Genomic DNA, 27,526 nt, shown 5'->3' on the forward strand with positions numbered 1-27,526 from the left:
CTGAGAAACACAGAATCCTAAATTATTTCCACACAATTCATAAACTGAGCCACTATCGTAAGGACTGAGGTAGGAAAGGTGTTATTTTGGTTCTGCTCTGTATTGGCCTTAGTTATCTAAGATCTCTAAAATTACTCCAGGCTTATTCTCTTTAGAGCTGACCCTGATGTGGAAAACCTGGAGTCCTATCCCAGCTCAGACTAGACCAGTCTTTAGGGCAGGAAGACCCAATAGGTATTTGCTCAGGAAACTTTGCCAAAGTCTACTGGGCTCTACAGCAGAATGTGACAACTTCCTCTGGTTATACATTCTAGTAATTAACAATCCTCAGTGAAAAGAGCCTTCAGTAGCATAAATAAAACCACAAAGAAAATCTGCAGAAACTGATTTAATACATTCTTTAAAAAACTCATATTCTCTTCGCTCATTATTTACTCGGTCCATAGTTTCTACAAAAAGTTCTTCACCTTTAATGTCTATTTTTTTAAACATCTTTATTGGAGTATAATTGCTTTACAGTGTTGTGTTAGTTTCTGCTGTATAACAAAATGAATCAGCTATAAGCATATGTATATCCCCATATTCCCTCCCTCTTGCATCTCCCTCCTGCCCTCCTTATCCCACATCTCTAGGTGTTCACAAAGCACTGAGTTGATCTCCCTGTGCCATGCAGCTGCTTCACACTAGCTATCTATCTTACATTTGGTAGTGTATATATGTCAATGCTATTCTCTCACTTCGTCCCAGCCTACCCTTCCCCTTCCCCGTGTCCTCGTGTCCATTCTCTATGTCTGTGTCTTTCTTCCTGTCCTGCCCCTAGGTTCATCAGAACCTTTTGGGTTTTTTTTAGATTCCATATATATGTGTTAGCATATGTATTTGTTTTGCATTTTCTGACTTACTTCACTCTGTATGACAGACTCTAGGTCCATCCACCTCACTACAAATAACTCAATTTTGTTTCTTTTTATGGCTGAGTAATATCCCATTGTATATATGTGCCACATCTTCTTTATCCATTCATCCATCGATGGACACTTAGGTTGCTTCCATGTCCTGGCTATTGTAAATAGTGCTGCAATGAACATTATGGTACATGACTTTTTGAATTATGGTTTTCTGAGGTATATGCCCAGTAGTGGGATTGCTGGGTCATATGGTAGTTCTCTTTTTAGTTTTTTAAGGAACCTCCATACTGTTCTCCATAGTAGCTGTATCAATTTACATTCCCACCAACAGTGCAAGAGGGTTCCCTTTCCTCCACACCCTCTCCAGCATTTATTGTTTGCAGATTTTTTGATGATGGCCATTCTGACCGGTATGAGGTGATACCTCATTGTAGTTTTTTTTCTTTTTAACATCTTTATTGGAGTATAATTGCTTTACAATGGTGTGTTAGTTTCTGCTTTATAACAAAGTGAATCAGTTATACATATACATATGTTCCCATATCTCTTCCCTCTTGCATCTCCCTCCCTCCCACCCTCTCTATCCCACCCCTCTAGGTGCCACAAACCACCAAGCTGATCTCCCTGTGCTATGCGGCTGCTTCCCACTAGCTATCTATTTTACGTTTGATAGTGTATATATGTCCATGCCACTCTCTCACTTTGTCACAGCTTATCCTTCCCCCTCCCCATATCCTCAAGTCCATTCTCTAGTAGGTCTGTGTCTTTATTCCTGTCTTACCCCTAGGTTCTTCATGACCTTTTATTTTTTTTCCTTACATTTCAAATATATGTGTTAGCATACAGTATTTGTTTTTCTCTTTCTGACTTACTTCACTCTGTATGACAGACTCTAGGTCCATCCACCTCACTACAAATATCTCAATTTCGTTTCTTTTTATGGTTGAGTAATATTCCATTGTATATATGTGCCACATCTTCTTTATCCATTCATCTGATGATGGACACTTAGGTTGCTTCCATGTCCTGGCTATTGTAAATAGAGCTGCAATGAACATTGTGGTACATGACTCTTTATGAATTATAGTTTTCTCAGGGTATATGCCCAGTAGTGGGATTTCTGGGTCGTATGATACTTGTATTTGTAGTTTTTAAAGAAACCTCCATACTGTTCTCCATAGTGGCTGTATCAATTTACATTCCCACCAACAGTGCAAGAGTGTTCCCTTTTTTCCACACCCTCTCCAGCATTTATTGTTTCTAGATTTTTTGATGATGGCCATTCTGACTGGTGTGAGATGATATCTCACTTTAGTTTTGATCAGCAATTCTCTAAATATTAGTGATGTTGAGCATCCTTTCATGTGTTTGTTGGCAATCTGTATATCTTCTTTAGAGAAATGTCTATTTAGGTCTTCTGCCCATTTTTGGATTGGGTTCTTTGTTTTTTTGATATTGAGCTGCTTGTATATTTTGGAGATTAATCCTTTGTCGGTTGCTTCGTTGCAAATATTTTTTCCATTCCGAGGGTTGTCTTTTCGTCTTGTTTATGGTTTCCTTTGCTGTGCAAAAGCTTTTAAGTTTCATTAGGTCCCATTTTTAAATTTTTGTTTTTAATTCCACTTCTCTAGGAGGTGGGTCAAAAAGGATATTGATGTGACTTATGTGACAGAGTGTTCTGCCTCTGTTTTCCTCTAAGAGTTTAATAGTGTCTGGCCTTACATTTAGGTCTTTAATCCATTTTCAGTTTATTTTTTGTGTATGGTGTTAGGGAATGTTGTAATTTCATTCTTTTACATGTAGCTGTCCAGTTTTCTCAGCACCACTTATTGAAGGGGCTGTCCTTTCTCCATTGTATATTCTTGCATCCTTTATCAAAGATAAGGTGACCATAGGTGTGTGGGTTTATATCTGGGATTTCTATCCTGTTCCATTGATCTATCTTTCTGTTTTTGTGCCAGTACCATACTGCCTTGATTCCTGTAGCTTTGTAACATAGTCTGAAGTCCGGGAGCCTGATTCCTCCAGCTCCGTTTTTCTTTCTCGAGATTGTTTTGGCTATTCAGGGTCTTTTGTGTTTCTATACAAATTGGGCAATTTTTTGTTCTAGTTCTGTGAAAAATTTCATTGGTAGTTTGATAGGGATTACACTGAATCTGTAGATTGCTTTGGGTAGTATAGTCATTTTCACAATGTTGATTCTTCCTATCCAAGAACATAGTATATCTTTCCATATGTTTGTATCATCTTTAATTTCTTTAATCAGTGTCTCATAGTTTTCTGTATACAGGTCTTTTGTCTCCTTAGGTAGGTTTATTCCTGGTATGTTATTCTCTTTGTTGCAATGGTAAATGGGAGTGTTTCCTTAACTTCTCTTTCAGATTTTTCATCATTAGTGTATAGGAATGCAAGAGATTTCTGGGCATTAATTTTATATCATGCAACTCTACCAAATTCATTGATTAGCTCTAGTAGTTTTCTGGTAGCATCTTTAGGGTTCTCTACGTAGAGTATCATGTCATCAGCAAACAGGGACAGTTTTACTTCTTCTCCAATTTATATTTCTTTTATTTCTTTTTCTTCTCTGATTGCCGTGGCTAAAACTTCCAAAACTTTGTTGAATGATAGTGGTGAGAGTGGACAACTTTTTCTTGTTCCTATCTTAGGGGTAATGGTTTCAGTTTTTCACAACTGAGAATGATGTTGGCTGTGGGTTTGTCATATATGGCCTTTATTATGTTGAGGTAGGTTCCCTATATGCCTACATTCTGGAGAGTTTCTATCATAAACGGGTGTTGAATCTTGTCAAAAGTTTTTTCTGCATCTATTGAAATGATCATATGGTTTTTCTCCTTCAATTTGTTAATATGGTGTATCACAATGATTGATATGTGTATATTGAAGAATCCATGCATTCCTGGGATAAACCCCACTTGATCATGGTGTATGATCCTTTTAATGTGCTGTTGGATTCTGTTTGGTAGTATTTTGTTGAGGATTTTTGCATCTATGTTCATCAGAGATATCGGGCTGTAGTTTCTTTTGTGACATCCTTGTCTGGTTTTGCTATCAGGGTGACAGTGGCCTCATAGAATGAGTTTGGGAGTCTTCCTCCCTCTGTTGTATTTTGGAAGAGTTTGAGAAGGATAGGTGTTAGCTCTTCCCTAAATGCTTGATAGAATTCACCTGTGAAGCCACCTGGCCCTGGGCTTTTGCTTGTTGGAAGATTTTTTATCATAGTTTCAATTTCAGTGCTTGTGATGGGTCTGTTTATATTTTCTGCTTCTTCCTGGTTCAGTGTCAGAAGGTTGTGCTTTTCTAAGAATGTGTCCATTTCTTCCAGGTTGCCCATTTTATTGGCATAGACTTGCTTGTGGTAATCTCTCATGATCCACTGTATTTTTGCAGTATCAGTTTTTACTTCTCCTTTTTCATTTCTAATTCTGTTGATTTGAGTCTTCTCCCTTTTTTTCTTGATGAGTCTGGCTAATGATTTATCAATTTTGTTTATCTTCTCAAAGAACCAGCTTTTAGTTTTACTGATCTTTGCTACTGTTTCCTTCATTTCTTTTTCATTTATTTCTGATCTGATATTTAAGATTTATTTCCTTCTACTAACTTACAGGGTTTTTTTGTTCTTCTTTCTCTAATTGCTTTAGATGGAAGGTTAGTTTGTTTATTTGAGATTTTTCTTTTTTTTGAGGTAGGACTGTATTGCTATAAACTTCCCTCTTAGAACTGCTTTTGCTGCATCCCATAGATTTTGGGTTGTTGTGTTTTCATTGTCATTTGTTTCCAGGTATTTTTTGATTTCCTCTTTGATTTCTTCAGTGATCTCTTCGTTATTTACTAGTGTATTGTTTAGCCTCCATGTGTTTGTATTTTTTACATTTTTTTCCCTGTAATTGATATCTAGTCTCACAGCACTGTGGTCAGAAAAGGTACTTGATACGATTTCAATTTTCTTCAATTTACCAAGGCTTGATTTGTTACCCAAGATATGATCTATCCTGGAGAATGTTCCATGAGCACTTGAGAAGAAAGTGAATTCTGTTGTTTTTGGATGGAATGTCCTATAAATATCAATTAAGTCCATCTTGTTTAATGTATCATTTAAAGCTTGTGTTTCCTTATTTATTTTCATTTTGGATGATGTGTCCATTGGTGAAAGTGGGGTGTTGAAGTCCCCTACTATGATTGTGTTACTGTCGATTTCCCCTTTTATGGCTGTTAGCATTTGCCTTATGCATTGAGGTGCTCCTATGTTGGGTGCATAAATATTTACAATTGTTATATATTCTTCTTGGATTGATTCCTTGATCATTATGTAGTGTCCTTCTTTGTCTCTTGTAATAGTCTTTATTATAAAGTCTATTTTGTCTGATATGAGAATTGCTACTCCAGCTTTCTTTTGATTTCCATTTGCATGGAATATCTTTTTCCATCCCCTCACTTTCAGTCTGTATGTGTCACTAGGTCTGAAGTGGGTCTCTTGTAGACAGCATATATATGGGTCCTGTTTTTGTATCCATTCAGCCAGTCTATGTCTTTTGGTTGGTGCATTTAATCCATTTACATTTAAGAAAATTACTGATATGTATGTTCCTATTCCCATTTCTTAATTGTTTTGGGTTTGTTTTTGTAGGTCTTTTCCTTCTCTTTTTTTGCCTGCCTAGAGAAGTTCCTTTAGCATTTGTTGTAAAGCTGGTTTGGTGGTGCTGAATTCTCTGTACTTTTGCTTATGTGTAAAGGTTTTAATTAATCCATCAAAACTGAATGAGGGGGCTTCCCTGGTGGCACAGTGGTTTGAGAGTCCGCCTGCCGATGCAGGGGACACGCTTCGTGCCCTGGTCTGGGAAGATTCCACATGCCGTGGAGCGGCTGGGCCCGTGAGCCATGGTTGCTGAGTCTGTGTGTCCGGAGCCTGTACTCCACAAGAGGAGAGGCCACAACAGTGAGACGCCCGCGTACCACAAAAACAAAAGAAAAAAAAATGAATGAGATCTTTGCTGGGTAGAGTAATCTCGGTTGTAGTATTTTCCTTTTCATCACTTTGAATATGTCCTGCCACTCCCTTGTGGCTTGCAGAGTTTCTGCCAAAAAATCAGCTGTAAACCTTATGGAGATTCCCTCATATGTTATTTGTTGCTTTTTCCTTGCTGCTTTTAACATTTTTCTTTGTATTTAATTTTTGATAGTTATTTAATGTGTCTCAGCATGTTTCTCTTTGTGTTTATCCTGCATGGTACTCTCTGTGCTTCCTGGACTTGATTGACTATTTCCTTTCCCATGTTAGGGAAGTTTTCGACTATAATCTCTTCAAATATTTTCTCAGATCCTTTCTTTATCTCTTCTTCTTCAGGGACCCCTGTAATCCAAATGTTAGTGCATTTAATGTTGTCCCCAAAGTCTCTGAGACTGTCCTCAATTATTTTTATTCTGTTTTCTTCATTCTGCTCCCTGTCAGTTATTTCCACCATTTTATCTTCCAGGTCACTTATCCGTTCTGCTGCCTCAGTTATTCTGTTACTGATTCCTTCTAGAGTATTTTTAATTTCAGTAACTGTGTTGTTCATCACTGTTTGTTTCCTCTTTAGCTCTTCTTGATCCTTGTTAAATGTTTCTTGTATTTTCTTCATTCTGTTTCCAAGATTTTGGATCATCTTTACTATCATTTGTCTGAATTCTTTTCCAGGTAGGTTGCCTATTTCATCTTCATTTATTTGGTCTTGTAGTTTTTTACCTTGCTCCTTCATCTGTAACATATTTTTTTGTCATTTCATTTTTTTTTCTTTGATGGGTGGTGGTGTATTCCTGTCTTACTGGTAGTTTGGCCTGAGACATCCAGCACTGGAGTTTGCAGGCAGTTGGATAGAGCTGGGTCTTGGTGCTGATATGAGGACCTCCGGGAGGCCTCACTCCAATTGATATTCCCTGGGGTCTGAGGTTGTCTGTTAGTCCAGTGGCTTGGACTCTGAGCTCCCACCACAGGAGCTCAGGCCAAACCTCCAGCCTCGGAACCAAGATCCCGCAAGCTTTGTGGTGTGGTAAAAAAAGAAAAAAAAGGTAGAAAGAAAGAAAAAAGGAGCAGTACAATATCAACGAATAAAAAATAAAATAAAATTAGAAAGATAAAAATTGTATTAGGAAAAATAAAATTATAATTGAAACAACTGCAACAAGGTAAAATAAAACCACAACAGAAAAAAGAAAAAAAAACAAGGTGGGGGGCAGGGAAGAAGCCAAAAGGAGAGATCACTAACAAAGTATAAAGAATAAAATAAAATTACAAAAATAAAAGAAAAAAATAAAAAAGACTTGGCTATGGGGGTGGAGTTAAGGGGGGTGGAACTTAGGCAGGTGCAGGGTTTAGGGTGCGGCAGGACCTAGGCGGGTGGGGAAGTGACATTTGAGCGTGGGGTGGGGCCTAGACGGGGAGACATTCAAGCATGGGGAGGGGCCTCTGCTTAGGACCTGCGCTAAAGGGGACAGGCAGCACGTGGAAATGAGGGCCTCTGGAGTGTGGAGTTCCCGAGTTTGGAGGTAGGGCCCTGGGTGAGGGTGTGTGGGTGGGGTTTAGGCCCAGCTCATTGGAGGGGGTCTCCGAGTGTAGAGGTAGGGCCCTGGGTGGGGGTGGGGGGCAGGGCTTGGGCTCTGTGTGGCAGGAGGGAGGCTCCAAGGGCAGAGGATTAGGCCTGGGAGCCCAACAGATGCCCCGGTGCCTAAGTGGACAGGGAAAGCACTGGCCCCTTCCCTTCCGTTCCTTCTTGCCCCTCCCCCACTGCCTCCCCCAGGGTCTCCCCTGTTCCTGATGGACTCCTAACGTGGGTGGGTCCCACTGGGTGTAGGAACGCCTCCCCTCCCCCAGCCACCCCTCAGGGGTGCCAGTCCCAGAGGTCCGGACTTTACTTTTGCTCCCCCTTCCCTCCCACTCCCTCAGGACCTGCACGGCTGGAGGGGGCCTAGGTGGGCAGAGAATCAGGCCCGGGATCTCAGGAGGTTCCAGGGCCCAAGTGAGCAGGGGAAGCCTGGCCATGCTCCCTTTTGATCCTCTGTCCTCCCAGTGGTTCCCTAATTTCCTCCTTCGGGTGTGGGATCCCTGCCCCTCAGGGGCGCCAGTCCCATCCCACCTCCACTTCTCCTCCCCCTTCACTCCCCCCATGCCCCATGTCCTACCCGGTGGCTGGGGGTTCCTCCCATCCCGTTAGGTGTCTGTGGTTCCCCACTGGTGCCTGGTAGGTGCCCTAGTTGTGAGGAGATGCGAATTCTGCATCCTCCTAGTATGCCATCTTTTGGACTTCTTTCATGCCTATTTTTAATTAACACTTTGGATTCACTTCACTTTCATGTCATGATCCTCTGAAAGAACATACCTGTGATGAGGGACTCATCTACCATAGAATGTCCTTCAATAACACGCCCATCCACTGGAAATTTGCCTCCTGGAACCACTTTAATGATGTCTCCACGTTGTACAAGCTCCACATCCACTTGCTCTTCACTGGATATGAGTTAAAATAAAAAGCACCATGACAGTATGCTTCTCCCCCTGATCTTTCCATGCAAGCTTTTTAGTTGACATCAAGCTTGTGGCCCCATAATTGCTACCAATGGAAGTTAAAACCAACATTTAAGTTAGGAACTACAGTGTCAGTCTTTTTCACTGTTGGGGAATAGCTCAGTAGCTAGCACAAAGAAGCACTCTAAATATTTGTTGAATAGTCATTGAACTAATAAATGAAAGCTTTAGAAAGAATGTAATGGGTTTTACTGAACAAAAGAACTAATTTATTGTATGCATTTGCCTAAATAATTTTATGAGGAAAGGAATGAGAAATACAAAAGAATGAAATCTAATCAAGTCTTTAGCTCTAACTTCCAGTTTACAGGTAATATAGGAGTTATAGAACAAGTTAAATGATTCCAGACAGAAACAGAGACAAATTTGGATTGTGGGATTTTCTAAAGGACTACTGATAGATGTTTCTTTACCAAGTCAAATGTATGGAGAGGGAGGAGCAGGGAGGAACAAGGGAGGGAGAACTGGAGAGAGGAGCTATTCTACATTAAAACAAACATGTCAGGAGAAAGACAAATACTGTATGATGTCACTTATATGTGCAATCTAAAAAATACAACAAACTAGTAAGTACAACAAAAAAGAAGCAGACTCACAGATGTAGAGAAATAACTAGTGGTTACCAGTGGGAAAAGGGAACGGTGAAGAACAATATAGGGTAGAGGATTAAGAGGTACAAACTACTATGTATAAAATAAATAAGTGACAAGGATATATTGTACAACATGGGGAATATGGCCAATATTTTATAATAGCTATAAATGGAGTATAATCTTTAAAAATTGTGAATCACTACATTGTACACTTGTAACTTATATACTATTGTACATGAACTATAACTCAATTAAAAAATCAAAAAAAAACCCAAACAGGGGCTTCCCTGGTGGTGCAGTGGTTAAGAATCTGCCTGACAATGCAGGGGACACGGGTTCGATCCCTGGTCCGGGAAGATTGCACATGCTGTGGAGCAACTAGGCCCGTGCGCCACAACTACTGAGCCTGCGAGCCACAACTACCGAGCCCATGCACCACAACTACTGAAGCCTGTGCACCTAGAGCCCGTGCTCTGCAACAAGAGAAGCCACCACCATGAGAAGCCTGTGCACTGTAGCGAAGAGTAGCCCCTGCTCGCTGAAACCAGAGACAGCCCGCACACAGCAATGAAGACCCAACACAGCCAAAACAAAACAAAACAAAACAAAAAACTCAAAACTTAAAACAAACAAACATATCAGTCAAATGCAGTGACACATGGACCTTTTCTGAATTCCATTTCAAACAAAGAAACTTAAAACAGTTTGGAGACAACAGGAGAAATGTTAATATGGACTGTGTATTAGATCACATTAAAGAATAATTGTTCATTTTGTTAGATGCAGTATGGGCATTATGATTATATAAGACTATGTCCTTTTTTAGAAATACAACAGGAATATCTGCAGTAAAACCATATAACCATATAACCATATAACTGGGATTTACTTTAAAATTCTCCTGCAACAACAGAAAGAAAAATAGATTGTATAGACGAAGTAAAGTGTGGCAAAATGTGAATAACTGTTAAATCTGGGAGATAGATTATGTGAGTTCATTAAACCTTTCTCTCTACTTCTGTGTATATTTGATATTTTTCCTAAGAAGTTAAAAAGAGAAGGAAGAATAATGAAGGTAAATACCTCAAGACGATATTATCAGAGTCGAGAGTTACAATAGTTGCTTCTGTAGCTTGTAGTGAAATTAGTTTGGCAAGAGCCTCTGATGTTTTGCCCTATAAATTAAAACACATACGTTAACAATGCTAAGGAAGAAAAAGTCTTATGTAAAATAAAGGCATAATCTTTAACATTTACTTAAAAGACAGCTTTAGGAATGTTAATTAATTCAAATCAGAAAATGTTTCACTTTGAAAATATGAAGTACACAAAATATAAAATGTATTATTAGGTATAATTTATAAATAAATAATGTAAATTAATAAGAAAAACATCAGAACCCAATAGGTACATGAGCAAAGGACATAAATAGGCAATTCATTTAAGAAGAAATATAATACCTGCTGTGTAGAAAATGTTTACCTCTGCTATTAATGGAAGAAATGCAAACTAAAGCAACTCTATGATACCATTTAATGCCTACTAACTTAGCAAAAATTTAGATAGGAGTCAGTGCTGATGAAGTTGTAGTAAAACTACTTCACTAACATACCCTTGATGGCAAAAATTGTTAAGATTAGTAGCATGAGCCATAGAAAGATTTATGCCCTTTAATCATATCCTTTGTAATTTATCCTAAGATAGTAATTCAGTAGAAATAACTATTAACCATGTTTAATGCAGGATTACCTAAAATTAAACTCTGGAAACAATCTAATTGAGAATAAAATCAGAATGGTTTAGTAAATTATAGCACATTGATTTAAGAGAATATTATTCAGAAACACTGAGTAATTATCTAGACTGCAAAAATGGGGAAAAAACTTTAAAGTGTTAAGGGCACAAAGTGGTATGGATACCATGTTTGCCACACCGTAAAATATAAACGTATGTAGAACAGGATTAGAAAGTGATTTCCGTTATACCATGGGATTGTGGGTGAATTTTTTTCCATCATTATTTTAAATCTGTGGTCGCATCAATTTTTCCATTAATAATGTGATATAAGTAAAATAAGTACTCTTAAATGTCTCTTAAAATAAACAAGGACACACTATATTATCTAAAGTATTAATTCCATAAATTTGGTAAATCTTCTAAAGGAATATTTAACCTAAAATACTGCCAAAACAAAAATACTTCTTTTAGTACATCGTTAACTACATAAATCAATGTATATTTCCAATAATTGGTCTAGAAAATATTATGGTCATTTACCCACCCAAGATTTTAATAAATGTCACCCTTTCTTACTTTACCTTTGCTACATGTTCCAGCCACCGGCCTAGTGCAATAAACACAAATAGCATAGGAGGTGTGTCAAAGAAAGTAACAGGGTTCACTGTGGCTCTCTCATACATTGCAACCAGAAGAATAACCAAAGAATAAGCAAATGCAATGGTAGTTGCCAGCACAATCAGTACGTCCATATTTGCAGTTTTATGTTTCAGTGCTTTGTAGGCCTGAATGTAGAAGTGCCAGCCTCCAAAAAACTGTAATATAGAAACAGTGATTAGTGCTTTTACAAAAAGCTGAAATTCACATATATACCTCAATAACTAAGATATAGTATCAATGTTAATTTCCTTTGGCTTTTATTTAATCCATAAACAACTAAGGAGAGATTATTTTTTTTGGCTGCACCATGCGGCCTGCAGGATCTTAGTTCCTCAACCAGGGATCGAACCTGGGCCATGGGAAATTCCCCTAAGGAGAGTTTTTTTTTTTTTTTTAAGCTGAAACAATAGTGCTTGTATTTTAGCAGATACGTGTGTGTGTGCGTGTGGGGGGGTGGATTCAAATTGCTGTACAAGCCCTTGGCAGCTCTCTGCTATGATCCAATGGATATTCCATAATATAAAGAAAGTCAAGTGGTTCTCGGATTCTTCTTTTTGAAGCCAACAAAAACAAGAACCAGGAAAAGAATTACATTCTTTTGAGAATGATTTTTTATATAAAACTCACCTCCCTCTTTTCAAATTCAACCTATCACAAGCTATTGGATCTGTCCACTGTTTTCGTTAGGAAACATAACCGAAAAGCTTATTGTTCATTAGTATAGAGAAACATACTAAGATGTTTTAAAAATACTTATTGCTTTTTATAAGGATCAGAAAAAGGAATAGATCTATTAGATGGAAGTGTTCCACAGTAAAAGTTTATCTCAAAAGAAGAGTTGAAAAGTCCAAAGAAGACATACAGATGGCCAAGAAACACATGAAAAGATTTTCAACATCACTAATTATTTGAGAAATGCAAATCAAAACTACAATGAGGTATCACCTCACAGCGGTCAGAATAGCCATCATCAGAAAATCTACAAACAATAAATGCTGGAGTGGCTGTGGAGAAAAGGGAACCCTCTTGCACTGCTGGTGGGAATGTAAATTGATACAGCCTCTACGGAGAACAGTATTGAGGTTCCTCAAGAAACAAAATAGAATTACCATATGACCCAGCAATCCCACTACTGGGCATATACCCAGAGAAAACCATAATTCAAAAAGACACATGCACCCAATGTTCATTGCAGCACTATGTACAATAGCCAGGTCATGGAAGCAACCTAAATGGCCACTGACAGACGAATGGGTAAAGAAGATGTGGTACATATATACAATGGAATATTACTCAGCCATAAAAGAGAATGAAATTGGATTATTTGTAGAGACATGGATGGACCTAGAGACTGTCAAACAGAGTAAAGTAAGTCATAAAAAGAAAAACAAATATCGTATATTAACGCATATATGTGGAATCTAGAAAAATGGTACAGATGAACCAGTTTGCAAGGCAGAAACGGAGACACAGATGTAGAGAACAAACGTATGGACACCAAGGGGGAAAGTGGGGGCCAGGGGAGGATGATGAATTGGGAGATTGGGATTGACATATATACACTAATATGTATAAAATGGATAACTAATAAGAACCTGCTGTACAAAAAAAAGAAATAAAATTAAATTAAAAAAAAAACATATAGAGAGTAATGAACTTAAGTGCCATGGAGAAATAATATAACTATTATGATTATTTTACAGAATAAATTAATAATAAATATATTAAAATAAAATATATTTAATATAATTTATATAAAGAGAATTTTAATGCATTTAATATAAAATATAAATATAAAGAAATAAAATACAACATTTTATCAATTCTTTTCCAACTTAGGTTGTTACAGAATATTGAGCAGACAATGTTATGTGGCAGCCTGGATGGAAGGGGAATCTGGGGGAGAATGGATACATGTATATGTATGGCTGAGTCACTTTGCTGTGCACCTGAAACTATCACAACGTTGTTTATCGGCTACACTCCAATATAAAATAAAAAGTTAAAAAAAAAGAATATTGAGCAGTTCCCTGTGCTATACAGTAGGTCCTTGTTGGCCATTATCCATTTTAAGTATAGCAGCATGTACATGTCAATCCCAGACTTCCTACATGCATATGTATAACTGAATCACTTTGTTGTACACCTGAAACTAACACAACATTATTAATCTATTGTACTCCAATATAAAATAAAAAGTTAAAAAAAGACAATAAAAATAAAATAAAGTATAACATTTTATTATTATAATAACTTTAAATATAAAGTTACATACAATAGCAGATATGAATACCAAATTCATAACTGAAGATGAATTGAACTCTTATTCTCTGCTTTGTCATTAAACAGTATCCTTCAGGGTTAAAATGGAATTTATTATTATCTACTTTAACCACTCAGTTTAAGATTATTTTTGTAAAGCATCCAGCATAAAATGATCGTACTTCTGGCCAATATTTGTTGTACGATTGAAAATAGCCTCACCTATCACATTTTGGCTATTTTTCATTATTAACAAATATACTTGCTAACATTTCACTTGCCTGTACAGGTACACACAATAAAAAAGATAGCAAATTCATAATGGACAATCCTGGCAGGATCTGGCGCTCCAGGAACGTAGAAGAATGAATGCTAATCATTTCTTCTTGGCTCATGTTCTGATTATGGTGAAGAGTTGCAAGGTGGTGGTCCATAACCATCATATATATCATCAGCCCCATTACAGGAATACAGAAAAACAGGCTCACAAGAAAGGCCCGTCGCCATCTAATATAGAAGAGAAAAATCATTTGAGTAAATAGGTAATGGTTAAAGATTCTATGCACTATAAGGAAATATAACTTGTGACCAATTCCCACCCAGTGTAAGGATGATATTGAAAAAACTGACATGCTAACAGTTTATTAAATTTGTAAAGAGGAATCAAAATCTGTTTTTCACTGACATTCCAAAAGTACTTACTGTCTTATCTCTCGCTTATGGTCTAGGTGGCTTGCTGACCGGTCCTTCTTGACCAAAGAAGCTTCAAAACCTAAGCTCTAAGGAAATTCATGAGAAAACAATTATTTCACTGAATGTATAAATATTACCTACAGAAATTCTAAGCTGTGGTATTGTCATTAAGAACAACTCAATTCAATTACTAAGTGCAAGTCATTCTGGGGAATATAAAGATGAAGATGTGCTTCCTTCTCTTAATTACCTTTGTTTCTAATCTTTCATCAAAGAAATGAGTATTTTCTCAATTCTATTTGATGTCTATCCTACTGTTCTCAAACTACTGATTTAACTCAAGTGCAGTTGTCCTCAGTAGAGGTTCTTATATCAAGAAGTCAACTAAAGCCTCCAATAAGTAATTTTGGAAAAAAGCAGAATCTATTACTTGGTCAGGCCGACAGAGTGTATGATGACCTAATAAAGACAGAATTGAGATATATACACTACTATGTATAAAAATAGATAACTAATAAGAACCTACTGTATAGCACAGGGAACTCTACTCAATATTCTGTAATGATCTATATGGGAATAGAATCTAAAAAAGAGTGGAGGGCTTCCCTGGTGGCGCAGTGGTTGAGAGTCCGCCTGCCGATGCAGGGGACATGGGTTCGTGCCCTGGTCCAGGAAGATCCCACATGCCGCGGAGCGGCTAGGCCCATGAGCCATGGCCACTGAGCCTGCGCATCCGGAGCCTGTGCTCCGCAATGGGAGAGGCCACAACAGTGAGAGGCCCGCGTACCGCAAAAAAAAAAAAAAAGAGAGTGGATATATGTATAACTGATTCACTTTGCTGTACAGCAGAAACTAACACAACATTGTAAAGCAACTATACTCCAATAAAAAGAAGAGAATTCAGCAGTAAAATCATAAATCATACACTTAGACAAGCATCTACTAGTACTGATGTATATTAATCACTTTATTTTTAATTTTAGCTTTGACATCTATCAAGTCATTGATCCATCCATCCCCTGAAAGTACAGAAAACTGAATAATAGGCCACAAAAGCTAGCACCATACTAAACATATTATTCAAGGGTTTGCATATGCAGTCTTTATTCTTGTTGTACCCGAAAAAAGAACACGAACGAAAATTTTCCGCAATAAAATAAAGTACTGAAAGAAAATTACACCTAAGTAAGACTCATATGAACATAGACAGTAACATACACTATATTTCGAACTGCTAGGGAAAATGCTGCCATCTTACATTTCTTGGCAGTATAACACAGTGAAAAGAGCAAGCATGAGCATTGGAGTCAGAAAGATTAGGCTCAAATCCCAGCTATGACACTTACTACCTATGTGACTTTGAGGAAGTAACATCTCATAACCTGAGTTTCCTCACTTTCAAAATGAAGATGACAGCACTGTTGTGAGAATTAAATCAAGAGTTGAAGCTTTGCAATTTTGGTAACTGGCACATAGTAGATACTCAATAATGCTAGCTTCACAAAGATGTTAATGGTGTTACTATCTACATTAACAGGATCTTACCTGAATGATTAATATGCTTTTTAGATCATTAGAACACCAATGCTAGACCACAGTGAAACTTCTAAAGCACTTTAACATGTATTACCACTTAAGATTTACTGAAGACTGCAGGATGAATTTGTCACAGAGAAAAAGGTTTGGTCTTTTAAATTTCTTACTTTAACTATGATATCATTTGCTTTGACCTAACAAACAATACAGCATCTAGCAAGATGCTTCACTTTCTTAGTGATTAACATGAATTTTACTCATAACAAATTGTACTTTGCTTACATTTTCTAAATATTTTTAAATGATCTATGGTTCTGCCTTAAGTCTGCTCCTGATTAATAGTGCCAATGTGCCTTTACCTAATTCTTCCTGACGAAGACCAAAAAAAAAAAAGAAAGAAAAAGGCAGACACTCTTACATTAAATTTTGAGACAGACGTTGTCTATAGAGGTAAACAAAGAAATCAGATTTTTCTCATCATCTCTATCTGATACAAACCAGAAGTGATTCAAGGTAGTGCTGACTAACTAGATAGGTAAGAACACAGAAATGCAAAGTCTTGGCACTTACTTCAATTGTATGAATAATATCTCTGGGACCAATAATTTCTGGATCATATTTAATATGTGCTTTGTTGGTTGCCAGGGCCACAGAGCAGTAGAAGATCCCTCCATGTTTTGTGAGGGTAGACTCTATTTTATGTACACAGGAGGCACATGTCATTCCTCTCACCTGTTAAAGACAAAGGCTTTGTTATTCAGAAATATACTTTTTTCCTCCATTAAATGTGTGTTGTTACTTTAAACTAAAAGAACTCTTGTAACAAGGGATTAACACACAAGATCCTATCTGCACTATTAATATGTTTTAGATTATGATCATTAGATCACTGTCTTTATATCACATTGAACAAAGATATGGTCCCAGCTGCAACATTAAGGATCTCATTAAGTCTCCGGTCTTCCTGTTATTACTCAGTAATAGAGGATTTGACAACTATCATTGCTTCTTGTATTCAATGTCTTGCTTCCCTCTAGATTTTTTTCACCCTGCTAATGTATATAAGTATGTATGTGTGTATATATATATCCTTTAGTATTACTTCTAGTGAAGGTTAATGGATAACAAAAGTGTTCTACCTTTGTCCAAAAATGTATTTTGCCCTATGTCTTGAGTGAGGTTATACTTTAGTTGGGTATTAAATTCTAAAATGGAGGGGCAGGACTTCTGGAATGACTGTGTGAGAAGCTCAGCAAATCCTTTCCCCAAAGAGCAATGATATAACTGGACAAAAGTTTCAAAAACCAACCACTGAAAGATTATGGGAAGTAACCAAAAAGAGTACACAACAAATTACAAAGTACTTATTCAAGAATATCCACCAAAAGAATATCATTAATAGTGGAGTGAGGATTTCTGAAAATTCTCTCCTCCACAAAAGCAATTAGAAAACTGGCAAAAGTTGGAACCACCTTTTTCAGAAAAGTTGGAAAAAAGGGAACCCTTGTATACTGTTGGTGGGAATGTAAATTGCTGCAGCCACTATAGAAAATGGTATGGGTGTTCCTCAAAAAACTGAAAATAGAACTACCATATGACCCAGCAATTCCACTCCTGTGTATATATCCAAAGAAAGCAAAAACACTAATTAAAACGATACATGTACCTTAATGCTCATAGCAGCATTATTTATAATAGCCAAGATATGGAAGCAACCTAAGTTCCATCAATAGATGAATGGATAAAGTAGATGTGATACACACACACACACACACACACACACACACATGATGGAATACTACTCAGCTATAAAAAAGAATGAAATTTGCAACAACATGGATAGACTTGGAGGGTATTATACTTAGTGAAATAAGTCAGACAGAGAAAGACAAATACTGTATCTTATCATCTATATGTGGAATCTAAACAATATAACAAAGAAATGAATATAATAAACAGAAACCTACACATAGAGAACAAGCTAGTGGTTACCAATGGGGAAAGGGAAAGGGGTTGGGGCAAGATAGGGGTAGGGATTAAAAGGTACAAACTACTTTGTACAAAATAAATAAGCTATGAGGATATATTGTACAGAACAGGATATACAGCCAATATTTTACAATAACTTTAAATGGAGTATATATAATCTGTAAGAATTTTGAATCACTATGCTGTACACCTGAAACTAATATTGTAAATCATCTAAACCTCAATTTAAAAAACTGATTAAAAAAGAAATCTGAAAATTAAACAAAAGCTTACAGCAATGCAGGAAGCATTTATTCAAGAAAATCAGATAAATTCCAATAAAACGTCAAGCTATATGGCATTACAGTTTGCCATATTCCCATTCCCTCTCCTCCAGCTCTGGGGTAGCCATGAAGACTGATAGGCCACAATCATGGTGAAAAACAGCATCAGGAAAGCTACCAGAGAGGACAGAAAAGGATTGGAGTACCTTCAAAGCCTCATTCCCAGACAACTGTCATTATTTGGCCTGTCTGATGGTTCTCTGAAATATCCCACTTGCAAAGATGTCTGTTTTTCCTGATGACCCAGTGAATACAAAAAGCCTTTTCCCCAGGAGAATTTGTCAGAAACAATTAGAGGAAATTATTTAACCTTGTGGCTGCCTGAGCCAATGGATAACAGTTGGAGCAAACAACAGACTAACAAAAAAGCCTAAAAAGGAAAGCCAGGAAGCAAGACATCCATAAGCGCTGCATCTAGAAGGCAATGCACATGCATAGGGTTATGCATATGTCCAGGGCTGTGTTATGCACATGCACATGCATATGCACATGCATAGGGTTATGCATATGTCCAGGGCTGTGTGTATGTTCAAAAAAGAACTGAAAAGGCCCTAACTTCTCACCTCAGGCTGACCTTTAGGCTCCATAGAAGCAGGAGTCGAAGGGTAAGGCAAAACTGACAGCTGCATGGCTAAGTGTTCAAGGCATGCCCCAACATTTACAAAGAGCTCTTTAGCAAAGACTGGGAGACTTATTGATTCCAGATATTTAAGGCAATCACTGTCTGATCATTAGCTGACAACTGCGCTAACCAAACAGAGATTTCAGTGGCCACACACAACAAAGAACACAGACTTTATAGAATTAGTTCAGAAGCCACTGAACAAACAATAACAATGACAAACAGCAACAAATAACAAACCCTGAGGAGAGGGGAAGAATCTTATTTCCAGAGTTACTACATTATATTTTCAACAAAAACTGTCAGACATACAATGAAACAAGAAAGTATGGCCTATACACAGGAAAAAACTTTCCCTGATGAAGCCCAGACATTGGATTTACTAGGCAAAGATCTTGAATCAGCTATTTTAAATATATTCACTGAACTAAAGGAAATGATGTCTAAAAAATTAAAGGAAAGTATAAGACAATATCCCACCAAACAGAGTGTATCAATAAAGACAGAGATTATTAGAAAGGCCCAATGGAAGTTTGGAGTTGAAAAGTACAATAACTGAAATGAAATCAGTGCCTATAGTGAAATTTGTAAGTGCCAATATTTTAAAGTAAGAAAGATCTCAAATAAATAACCTAACTTTCTACCTTAAGACACTAGAAAAAGTAAAACAAACTAAACCTAAAGCAAACAGATGGAAGGAAATAACAAAGGTTAGAGTGAAAATTAACAAAAGAGAGAATAGAGAAAATCAACAAAACCAAAAGTTGGTTACTTGAAAAGATTGACAAAATTGACAAACTTTTGGCTGGAGTGATGAAGGAAAAAAAAAAAGGAAGACTCAAATGATTAATATCAAGAATGAGGACTGACTGCTAATAGGTATGGGGTTTCTTTTTTGGGGTGATGAAAATGTTTTGAAATTTGATAGTGGTGATTAGTTGTACAACTCTGAGAATATATTAAAAACCACTGAATTGTACACTTTAAAAGGGTGAGTTTTATGGTATGTAAATTATATTTCGATAAAGCTATTAATTTTTAGAAGTCTTTAAAAAGTACAAACCAACCCATTCTTTGTAATAGCTGCTTAGTATCCCATGGTATGGATGTATGTATCAGTCTCCAATGACCGACATTTAGTTTGTTTCCTATCTTTTGCTATTATAAAAATACTATAATAGGACTTCCCTGGTGGTCCAGTGGTTAAGACTCTGTGCTTCCAATGCAGGGGGTGCAGGTTCGATTCCTGGTCAGGGAACTAAGATCCCACATGCCACGTGTGGCATAGGCAAAAAAAGAAAATACTATAATGAACACCTTTGCGCACATATCATTTCATACATATCCAAATATGTCTGCTGGATAATTTCCTACAAGTGGAGCTTCTGAGGCAAAGGCTATGCGCAATTTTACTTTTGATAGATATTGCCAAATTCTTCTGTTGAGTCCTTGTCTCAATTGACATTCCACCAGCAATATATGAGAGATCAAACACAGTGTTAACAAAATTGCTTTTTATCTTTACCAATCTCACAGGTGGAAAATGGCATTTCAGTGCAGTTTTAATTTGCTTTACTCTTATTAAAAGTGACATCGAACATTTTTTCATTTAAAGAGGTATTGTTTTGGTTTTTCTGTGAACTGTTAGTTCATATCCTTTACCATCTTTCTTTTGGTTTGATGGCTCTTATTGATTTACAACACTTCTTCATATATTAAGGAAATTAACCTTCATTTATGATATGAATTACAATTATTTTACTTGCCTTTAGACTTTGTTTATGGTGTTTTTCTCCCAAGAAGAAATTTTTATGTACCTGAAGTTATCAACCTTGTCTTTTATGGATTTTGTATGATATTTAGAAAGACTCTTCCTACTCTAATATTATTTTTTAAATGATAGATTGGATGTTATCACTGGGAAAAGCTAGGTAGAGGCTACAGGGAAATCCTCTGTACTATTTTAGCAATTTCTTTGTGAGTTTAAAATTATTTCCACAATGGACTGATGGACTGATGTATGATAAAACAAATATAGTAAAATGTTAATTGTAGAATCTATGCAGTGTGTGTAAGAATGTTCAACTGTACAATTCTTTTGACTTTCCTGATGTCTGAAATTTTTAAAATAGAATATTGAAAAAAGCTCCAAATATTTCTTCTAGTAATTTCATGTAGGAATCATACTATATTTTAGAAGTTGATTTTCATTTATTCATTCAAACCCAATTCTTGTTTATTGGTTCTTAATAGAGATGATTATCTTTTTTTTTTTTTTTTTTTTGGTGGTACGCGGGCCTCTCACTGTTGTGGCCTCTCCCATTGCAGAGCACAGGCTCCAGATGCACAGGCACAGCAGCCATGGCTTACGGGCCTAACCGCTCCACGGCATGTGGGATCTTCCCGGACCGGGGCACGAACCTGTGTCCCCTGCATTGGCAGGCGGACTCTCAACCACTGTGCCACCAGGGAAGCCTGAGATGATTATCTTTTACATTCTATGCTTGAAGGCCACCATTGTCATATCTTTCCAGTTTCCTTAATTTTCATTTTATGTTTTATTGTCCCCACATTTTAATTATTTTTCAAACTCTTTTCTGAATTCTTGCCAAGTTTTTCCTGCAAATTCTATTAACCACACAAAATGTCTTACTTACAACAAGTTCCAAAACACCATCCCCTTCATCAGCATTTTCTATCACAGTGGCTCCAAATCCAAGCTCTCGGATTAACTCGGCTATCATCGGGGGTTGTATGACAGCAGGGTTATATCTTACTTCTGCCTTCCCAGCCATCAGAGCCACAAGTACAGAATATATTCCTAGGAATATTGATAAGAAAAACAATTCAGATAACATTTCTCATAAAAATAATAATCTCATAATAGTTTTTTTTCATTTAACTGTGAAAGGATTAAGTGAATCTGGAGAAATTTATTTCTTAACTTTTATACAGTATTGAGCCAAAATCAAAACTATTTTAAAAGAAGGCTTCATTTTAAAAAACTTTTTAGTATGGAAATTTTCAAATACATACACACACACACAAAAGAGAAAACATAATAAACTTGATGTACCCATCTCTCAGCTTCAGTAATTATCAGTAACACTGGGCTGCTCTTGTTTCATATATATTCCTACCCACTCACTCTCTGCCCTTTACCCTGATTATTTTGAAGCAAATCCCAGATATCGTATCATATGTAAATATTTAAATACATATAACTAAAAGATAAGACTCTTTTCTTTAAAAAAGAACCATAATACCATTATCAAACCTAAAATAATTCCTCAATATCATCAAATATCCAGGCAATGTTCACATTTCCACAACTGTCTTATAACTGTTTAACACTCTTTGTTTGTTTGCTTGAATTGGGATCCAAATAATGCCCATGAATTGTAATCCATTGAGACCTTATCATGTAAATATAAAGTATTTTTAGAAACTCGTAAGACAGAGTCCTAGAGAAAGGAACTCGTGTACTTAGGAAATGACTGCAGTTGTAGCAAAGAACCCAAGAATATACCAACATACACATTACAATATTGCCAAATAACAGTAATTTCTTTCTCAAGTTTTATTGTCTGACATACACTAATCTAAAATGCTCTTATTCCTAAGAAAAAAAAAGTGCCACACAACTTAACAAAGAAGTTCATTTTATGGCAGTCATGCTGTTCTCTGGTGTAAGCATTTTGTTAACAACCATCCCACTTCTCTAGACCAGCTATTGCTGTAACTGCCAGGAAGAAAATTAATAACGTGAAGTAGAAACGGCAGTTCTTTCTAGGAATCAGCAACCCTTGGTGGCTACCAGACAGGGAATAGGGATCAACAGTCCATAGGTTAGATCTGGGTTTTGAAAAAAAGAAAAAATATCCAAATATTAATTTAATAATAGTTTTTAATAAGAAGACAAAGTATCTAATATAATCTAAGTTTTCTGTATAAAAGTGGTTAAAAAATAAAATACTATTCTTTTCTTTGGAAAAAATAATGGTTACACACTGGGTTTTGTGGGTACCAAATAATTCAGAAGATCAGATCACAGGAAAGTATCAGTAATAAGAGAAGGGTGTAGAGAAAGTAGGAAAAAAATCTTCTTGCTTCAGTTGAATGTAATCTACAGCCAAAGAGAAAGAGAAAATCTGGTTTTTCAAGTTTCAAAAACATGTTTCATACTTATATAAATTATGGAAAATTTTTAAAATTCTTACTTCAAAATATAATTAGAACTCTATCAATTCATTTTTAAAAATATAATGCAGATGAAACTGAGGGAAGACCAGTGTCACTTAATTAAAAAAACAAAAGTGAATGTAGTGACCCCAGCTAGGGCAACGGTATGCCTAACTGGGTTAGGAGGAAGTAAAGGGGTAGTAGAAGGTAACTGGAAGTATCAGCTTAATGGATTAAAGAAGAAAAAAGATCTGTAACTGTAATTTGTAACAGGCATTGCTTGTCTCATGAGAAAGGCTATTTCTGAACTGCCCCAAAAGAGTTTGTTCTAAAATTAAACAGACCCCTTGAAAAATTCTTTTTGCTTTCATTTGCTTGCAACTTCCCTCCTGTTCTTTTTTAATCACTCAAAGTGTAATTTAGCCCTGACTGCATTATAATTAGATATAATGGAGGCTGAAATGAAGGACGCAGAAATGAAAGAATGCAAACAAGATAATATTGAACTGAAGATGACTCTAGTGTATAACATACATTTTGTTACAATAATGTTCTGGCCTTTACATATAAGGTGATTCCACTGGCTACAGAATTCCATTATTACAGTGTATACTTTGAGTTATTTCCCCAATAGTGGGGATAAGCTTATAATAATCATATTTATTCAGCCCTTCTGAGTAACAGCATGTATCATTAAGACATCTTGGGCGAGGGCTGTTTGAGTACCAAACCTATGACTTCAGGCTCATTAAACATACTCATGTATCTCTACGGTTAACAAATCTACTATGCATACTGCGAAGTCCATTAACGTGAGTGCAAAATTTTAAGCTAAAACATCTGAGTGTGACTGATTAAAAACCAATATTGTAGAATGGCTTGAAGATGGTGGACAAGAAGGACCTGCCCTCACTCCCTCCTGTGAAAGCACCAGAATCACAACTAACTGCTGAACAATCATCAACAGGAAGACACGGGAACTCACCAAAAAGATACCCCACATCCAAAGACAAAGGAGAATCCACAATGAGACAGTAGGAGGGGAGCAATCACAATAAAATCAAATCCCATAACTGCTGCGTGGGTGACTCACAAACTGGAGAACACTTATACCACAGAAGTCCATCCACTGGAGTGAAGGTTCTGAGCCCCACGTCAGGCTTCCCATCCTGGGGGTCCGGCAATGGGAAGAGGAATTCCTTGAGAATCAGACTTTGAAGGCTGGCGGGATTTGATTGCAGGACTTTGACAGGACTGGGGGAAACAGAGACTCCACCCTTGGAGGGCACACATAAAATAGTGTATGCATCGGGACCCAGGGGAAGGAGCAGTGAACCCATAGGAGACTGAACCAGACCTATCTGCTACTGTTGAAGGGTCTCCTGCAGAGGCAGGGGGTGGCTGTGTCTCACAGCGAGGACAAGGACACTGGCAGCAGAAGTTCTGGGAAGTGCTGCTTGGTGTGAGCCCTAGCAGAGTCCGCCATTGCTCCCACCAAAGAGCCCAGTAGGCTCAAGGGTTGGGTCGCCTCAGGCCAAACAACCAACAGGGAGGGAACGAAGCCCCACCCATCAGCAGACAAGGGAATTAAAGTTTAACTGAGCTCTGCCCACCAGAGCAGCACCCAGCTCTACCCACCACCACTCCCTCCCATCAGAAAACTTGCTCAAGCCTCTTAGATAGCCTCATCCACCAGAGGGCAGACAACAGAAGCAAGAAGAACTACAATCCTGCAGCCTGTGGAACAAAAACCACATTCACAGAAACACAGACAAGATGAAAAGGCAGAGGACTATGTACTAGATGAAGGAACAAGATAAAATCCCAGAAAAACAACTAAATGAAGTGGAGATAGGCAACCTTCCAGAAACAGAATTCAGAATAATGATAGTGAAGATGATCCAGGATCTTGGAAAAAGAATGGAGGCACAGATCGAGAAGACACAAGAAATGTTTAACATACACCGAGAAGAATTAAAGAACAAACACCTAGAAGAATTAAAGAACAAACAAACAAAGATGAACAATACAATAACTGAAATGAAAATTACACTAGAAGGAATCAATAGCAGAATAACTGAGGCAGAAGAACAGATAAGTGACCTGGAGGACAGAATGATGGAAATCACTGCCATGGAACAGAATAAAGAAAAAAGAATGAAAAGAAATGAAGACAGCCTAAGAGACCTCTGGGACAACATTAAGCTCAACAACATTTGCATTATACGGGTCCCAGAAGGAGAAGAAAGAGAGAAGGACCCAAGAAAATATTTGAAGAGATTGTAGTCAATAACATTCCTAACATGGGAAAGGAAAGAGCCACCCAAGTCCAGGAAGCACAGACAGTCCCATATAGGATAAACCCAAAGAGAAACACGCCGAGACACATAGTAATCAAACTATCAAAAATTAAAGACAAAGAAAAATTATTGAAAGCAGCAAGGGGAAAATGACAAATAACATACAAGGGAACTCCCATAAGGATAACAGCTGATTTCTCAGCGGAAACTCTACAAGCCAGAAGGGAATGGCATGATATACTTAAAGTGATGAAAGGGAAAAACCTACAACCAAGATTACTCTACCCAGCAAGGATCTCATTCAGATTGGATGGAGAAATCAAAAGCTTTACAGACAACCAAAAGCTAAGAGAATTCAGCACCACCAAACCAGCTCTACAACAAATGCTAAAGGAAATTCTCTAAGTGGGAACCATAAGAGAATAAAAGGACCTACAAAAACAAACCCAGAACGATTAAGAAAATGGTAAAAGGAACATACATATTGATAATTACCTTAAACGTGAATGGATTAAATGCTCCAACCAAAAGACACAGGCTCATTGAATGGATACAAAAACAAGACCCATACATATGCTGTCTACAAGAGACCCACTTCAGACCTAGGGACACATACAGACTGAGAGTGAGGGGATGGAAAAAGATATTCCATGCAAATGGAAATCAAAAGAAAGCTGGAGTAGCAATACTCATATCACATAAAATAGACTTTAAAGTAAAGAAATGTTACAAGAGACAAGGAAGGACACTACATAATGATCAAGAAATCAAACCAAGGAGAAGACAACAATTATAAATATATATGCACCCAACATAGGAACACCTCAATACATAAGGCAACTGCTAACAGCCAAAAAAGAGGAAATTGACAGTAACATACTAATAGTGGGGGAATTTAACACCTCACTTACACCAATGGACAGATCATCCAAACAGAAAATTAAAAAGGAAACAGAAACTTTAAATGACACAATAGACCAGATATATTTAATTGATATTTATAGGACATTGCCTCCAAAAACAGCAGATTACACTTCCTTCTCAAGTGCACATGGAACATACTCCAGGATTGATCACATCTCGGATCACAAATCAAGCCTCAGTAAATTTAAGAAAACTGAAATCATATCAAGCATCTTTTCTGACCACCACCCTATGAGATTAGAAATGAATTACAGGGAAAAAAACGTAAAAAATACAAACACATGGAGGGTAAACAATATGTTACTAACTAAGAGATCACTGAAGAAATCAAAGAGGAAACCAAAAAATACCTAGAGACAAATGACAATGAAAACACGATGACCCAAAACCTATGGGATGCAGCAAAAGCAGTTCTACAAGGGAAGTTTATAGCTATACAAGCCTACTTCAAGAAACAAGAAAAATCTCAAAGAAACAATCTAACCTTACACCTAAAGGAACTAGGGAAAGAAGAACAAACAAAATCCAAAGTTAGCAGAAGGAAAGGAATCATAAAGATCAGAGCAGAAATAAATGAAATAGAAACAAAGAAAACAATAGCAAAGATCAATAAAACTAAAAGCTGGCTCTCTGAAAAGATAAACAAAACTGATAAACCATTAGCCAGACTCATCAGGAAAAAGAGGGAGAGGACTCAAATCAATAAAATTAGAAATGAAAAATGAAAAGTTACAACAGACACCACAGAAATACAAAGCATCCTGAGAGACTACTACGAGCAACTCTGTGCCAATAAAATGGACGACCTGGAAGAAATGGACAAATTCTTAGAAAGGTATAACCTTCCAAGACTGAACCAGGAAGAAAGAGAAAATATGAACAGACCAATCACAAATAATGAAATTGAAACTGTGACTAACAATCTTCCAAAAAACAAAAGTTCAGGACCAGATGGCTACACAGATGAATTTATCAAACATTTAGAGAAGAGCTAACACCCATCCTTCTCAAACTCTTCCAAAAATGTACAGGGGAAGGAACATTCCCAAACTCATTCTATGAGGCCACCATCACCCTGATACCAAAATCAGACAAAGATGCTACAAAAAAAGAAAATTACACACCAGTATCACTCATGAATATACATGCAAACATCCTCAACAAAATACTAGCAAACAGAATCCAACAACACATTAAAAGGATCACATACCATGATCA

General features: G+C 37.0%; 1 protein-coding gene across 2 annotated transcripts in view; it reads right to left on the minus strand.

Moving 5' to 3' along the window:
• Positions 1-27,526, minus strand: part of ATP7A (ATPase copper transporting alpha) — a 142,677-nt gene that overhangs the window by 21,786 nt on the left and 93,365 nt on the right. For both annotated transcript variants that reach the window (XM_067723590.1, XM_067723591.1), the window contains exons 6-12: positions 21,560-21,723; positions 16,539-16,700; positions 14,442-14,518; positions 14,021-14,246; positions 11,399-11,632; positions 10,164-10,255; positions 8,282-8,409 (exon numbers count right to left, since the gene is read on the minus strand). In XM_067723590.1, the coding sequence (XP_067579691.1) occupies positions 8,282-8,409; positions 10,164-10,255; positions 11,399-11,632; positions 14,021-14,246; positions 14,442-14,518; positions 16,539-16,700; positions 21,560-21,723 (1,083 nt within the window). The remainder of the gene's footprint in view (positions 1-8,281; positions 8,410-10,163; positions 10,256-11,398; positions 11,633-14,020; positions 14,247-14,441; positions 14,519-16,538; positions 16,701-21,559; positions 21,724-27,526) is intronic.

The sequence above is a fragment of the Pseudorca crassidens genome, chromosome X (assembly GCF_039906515.1).
Source record: "Pseudorca crassidens isolate mPseCra1 chromosome X, mPseCra1.hap1, whole genome shotgun sequence".
Classification (NCBI taxonomy): Eukaryota; Metazoa; Chordata; class Mammalia; order Artiodactyla; family Delphinidae; genus Pseudorca; species Pseudorca crassidens.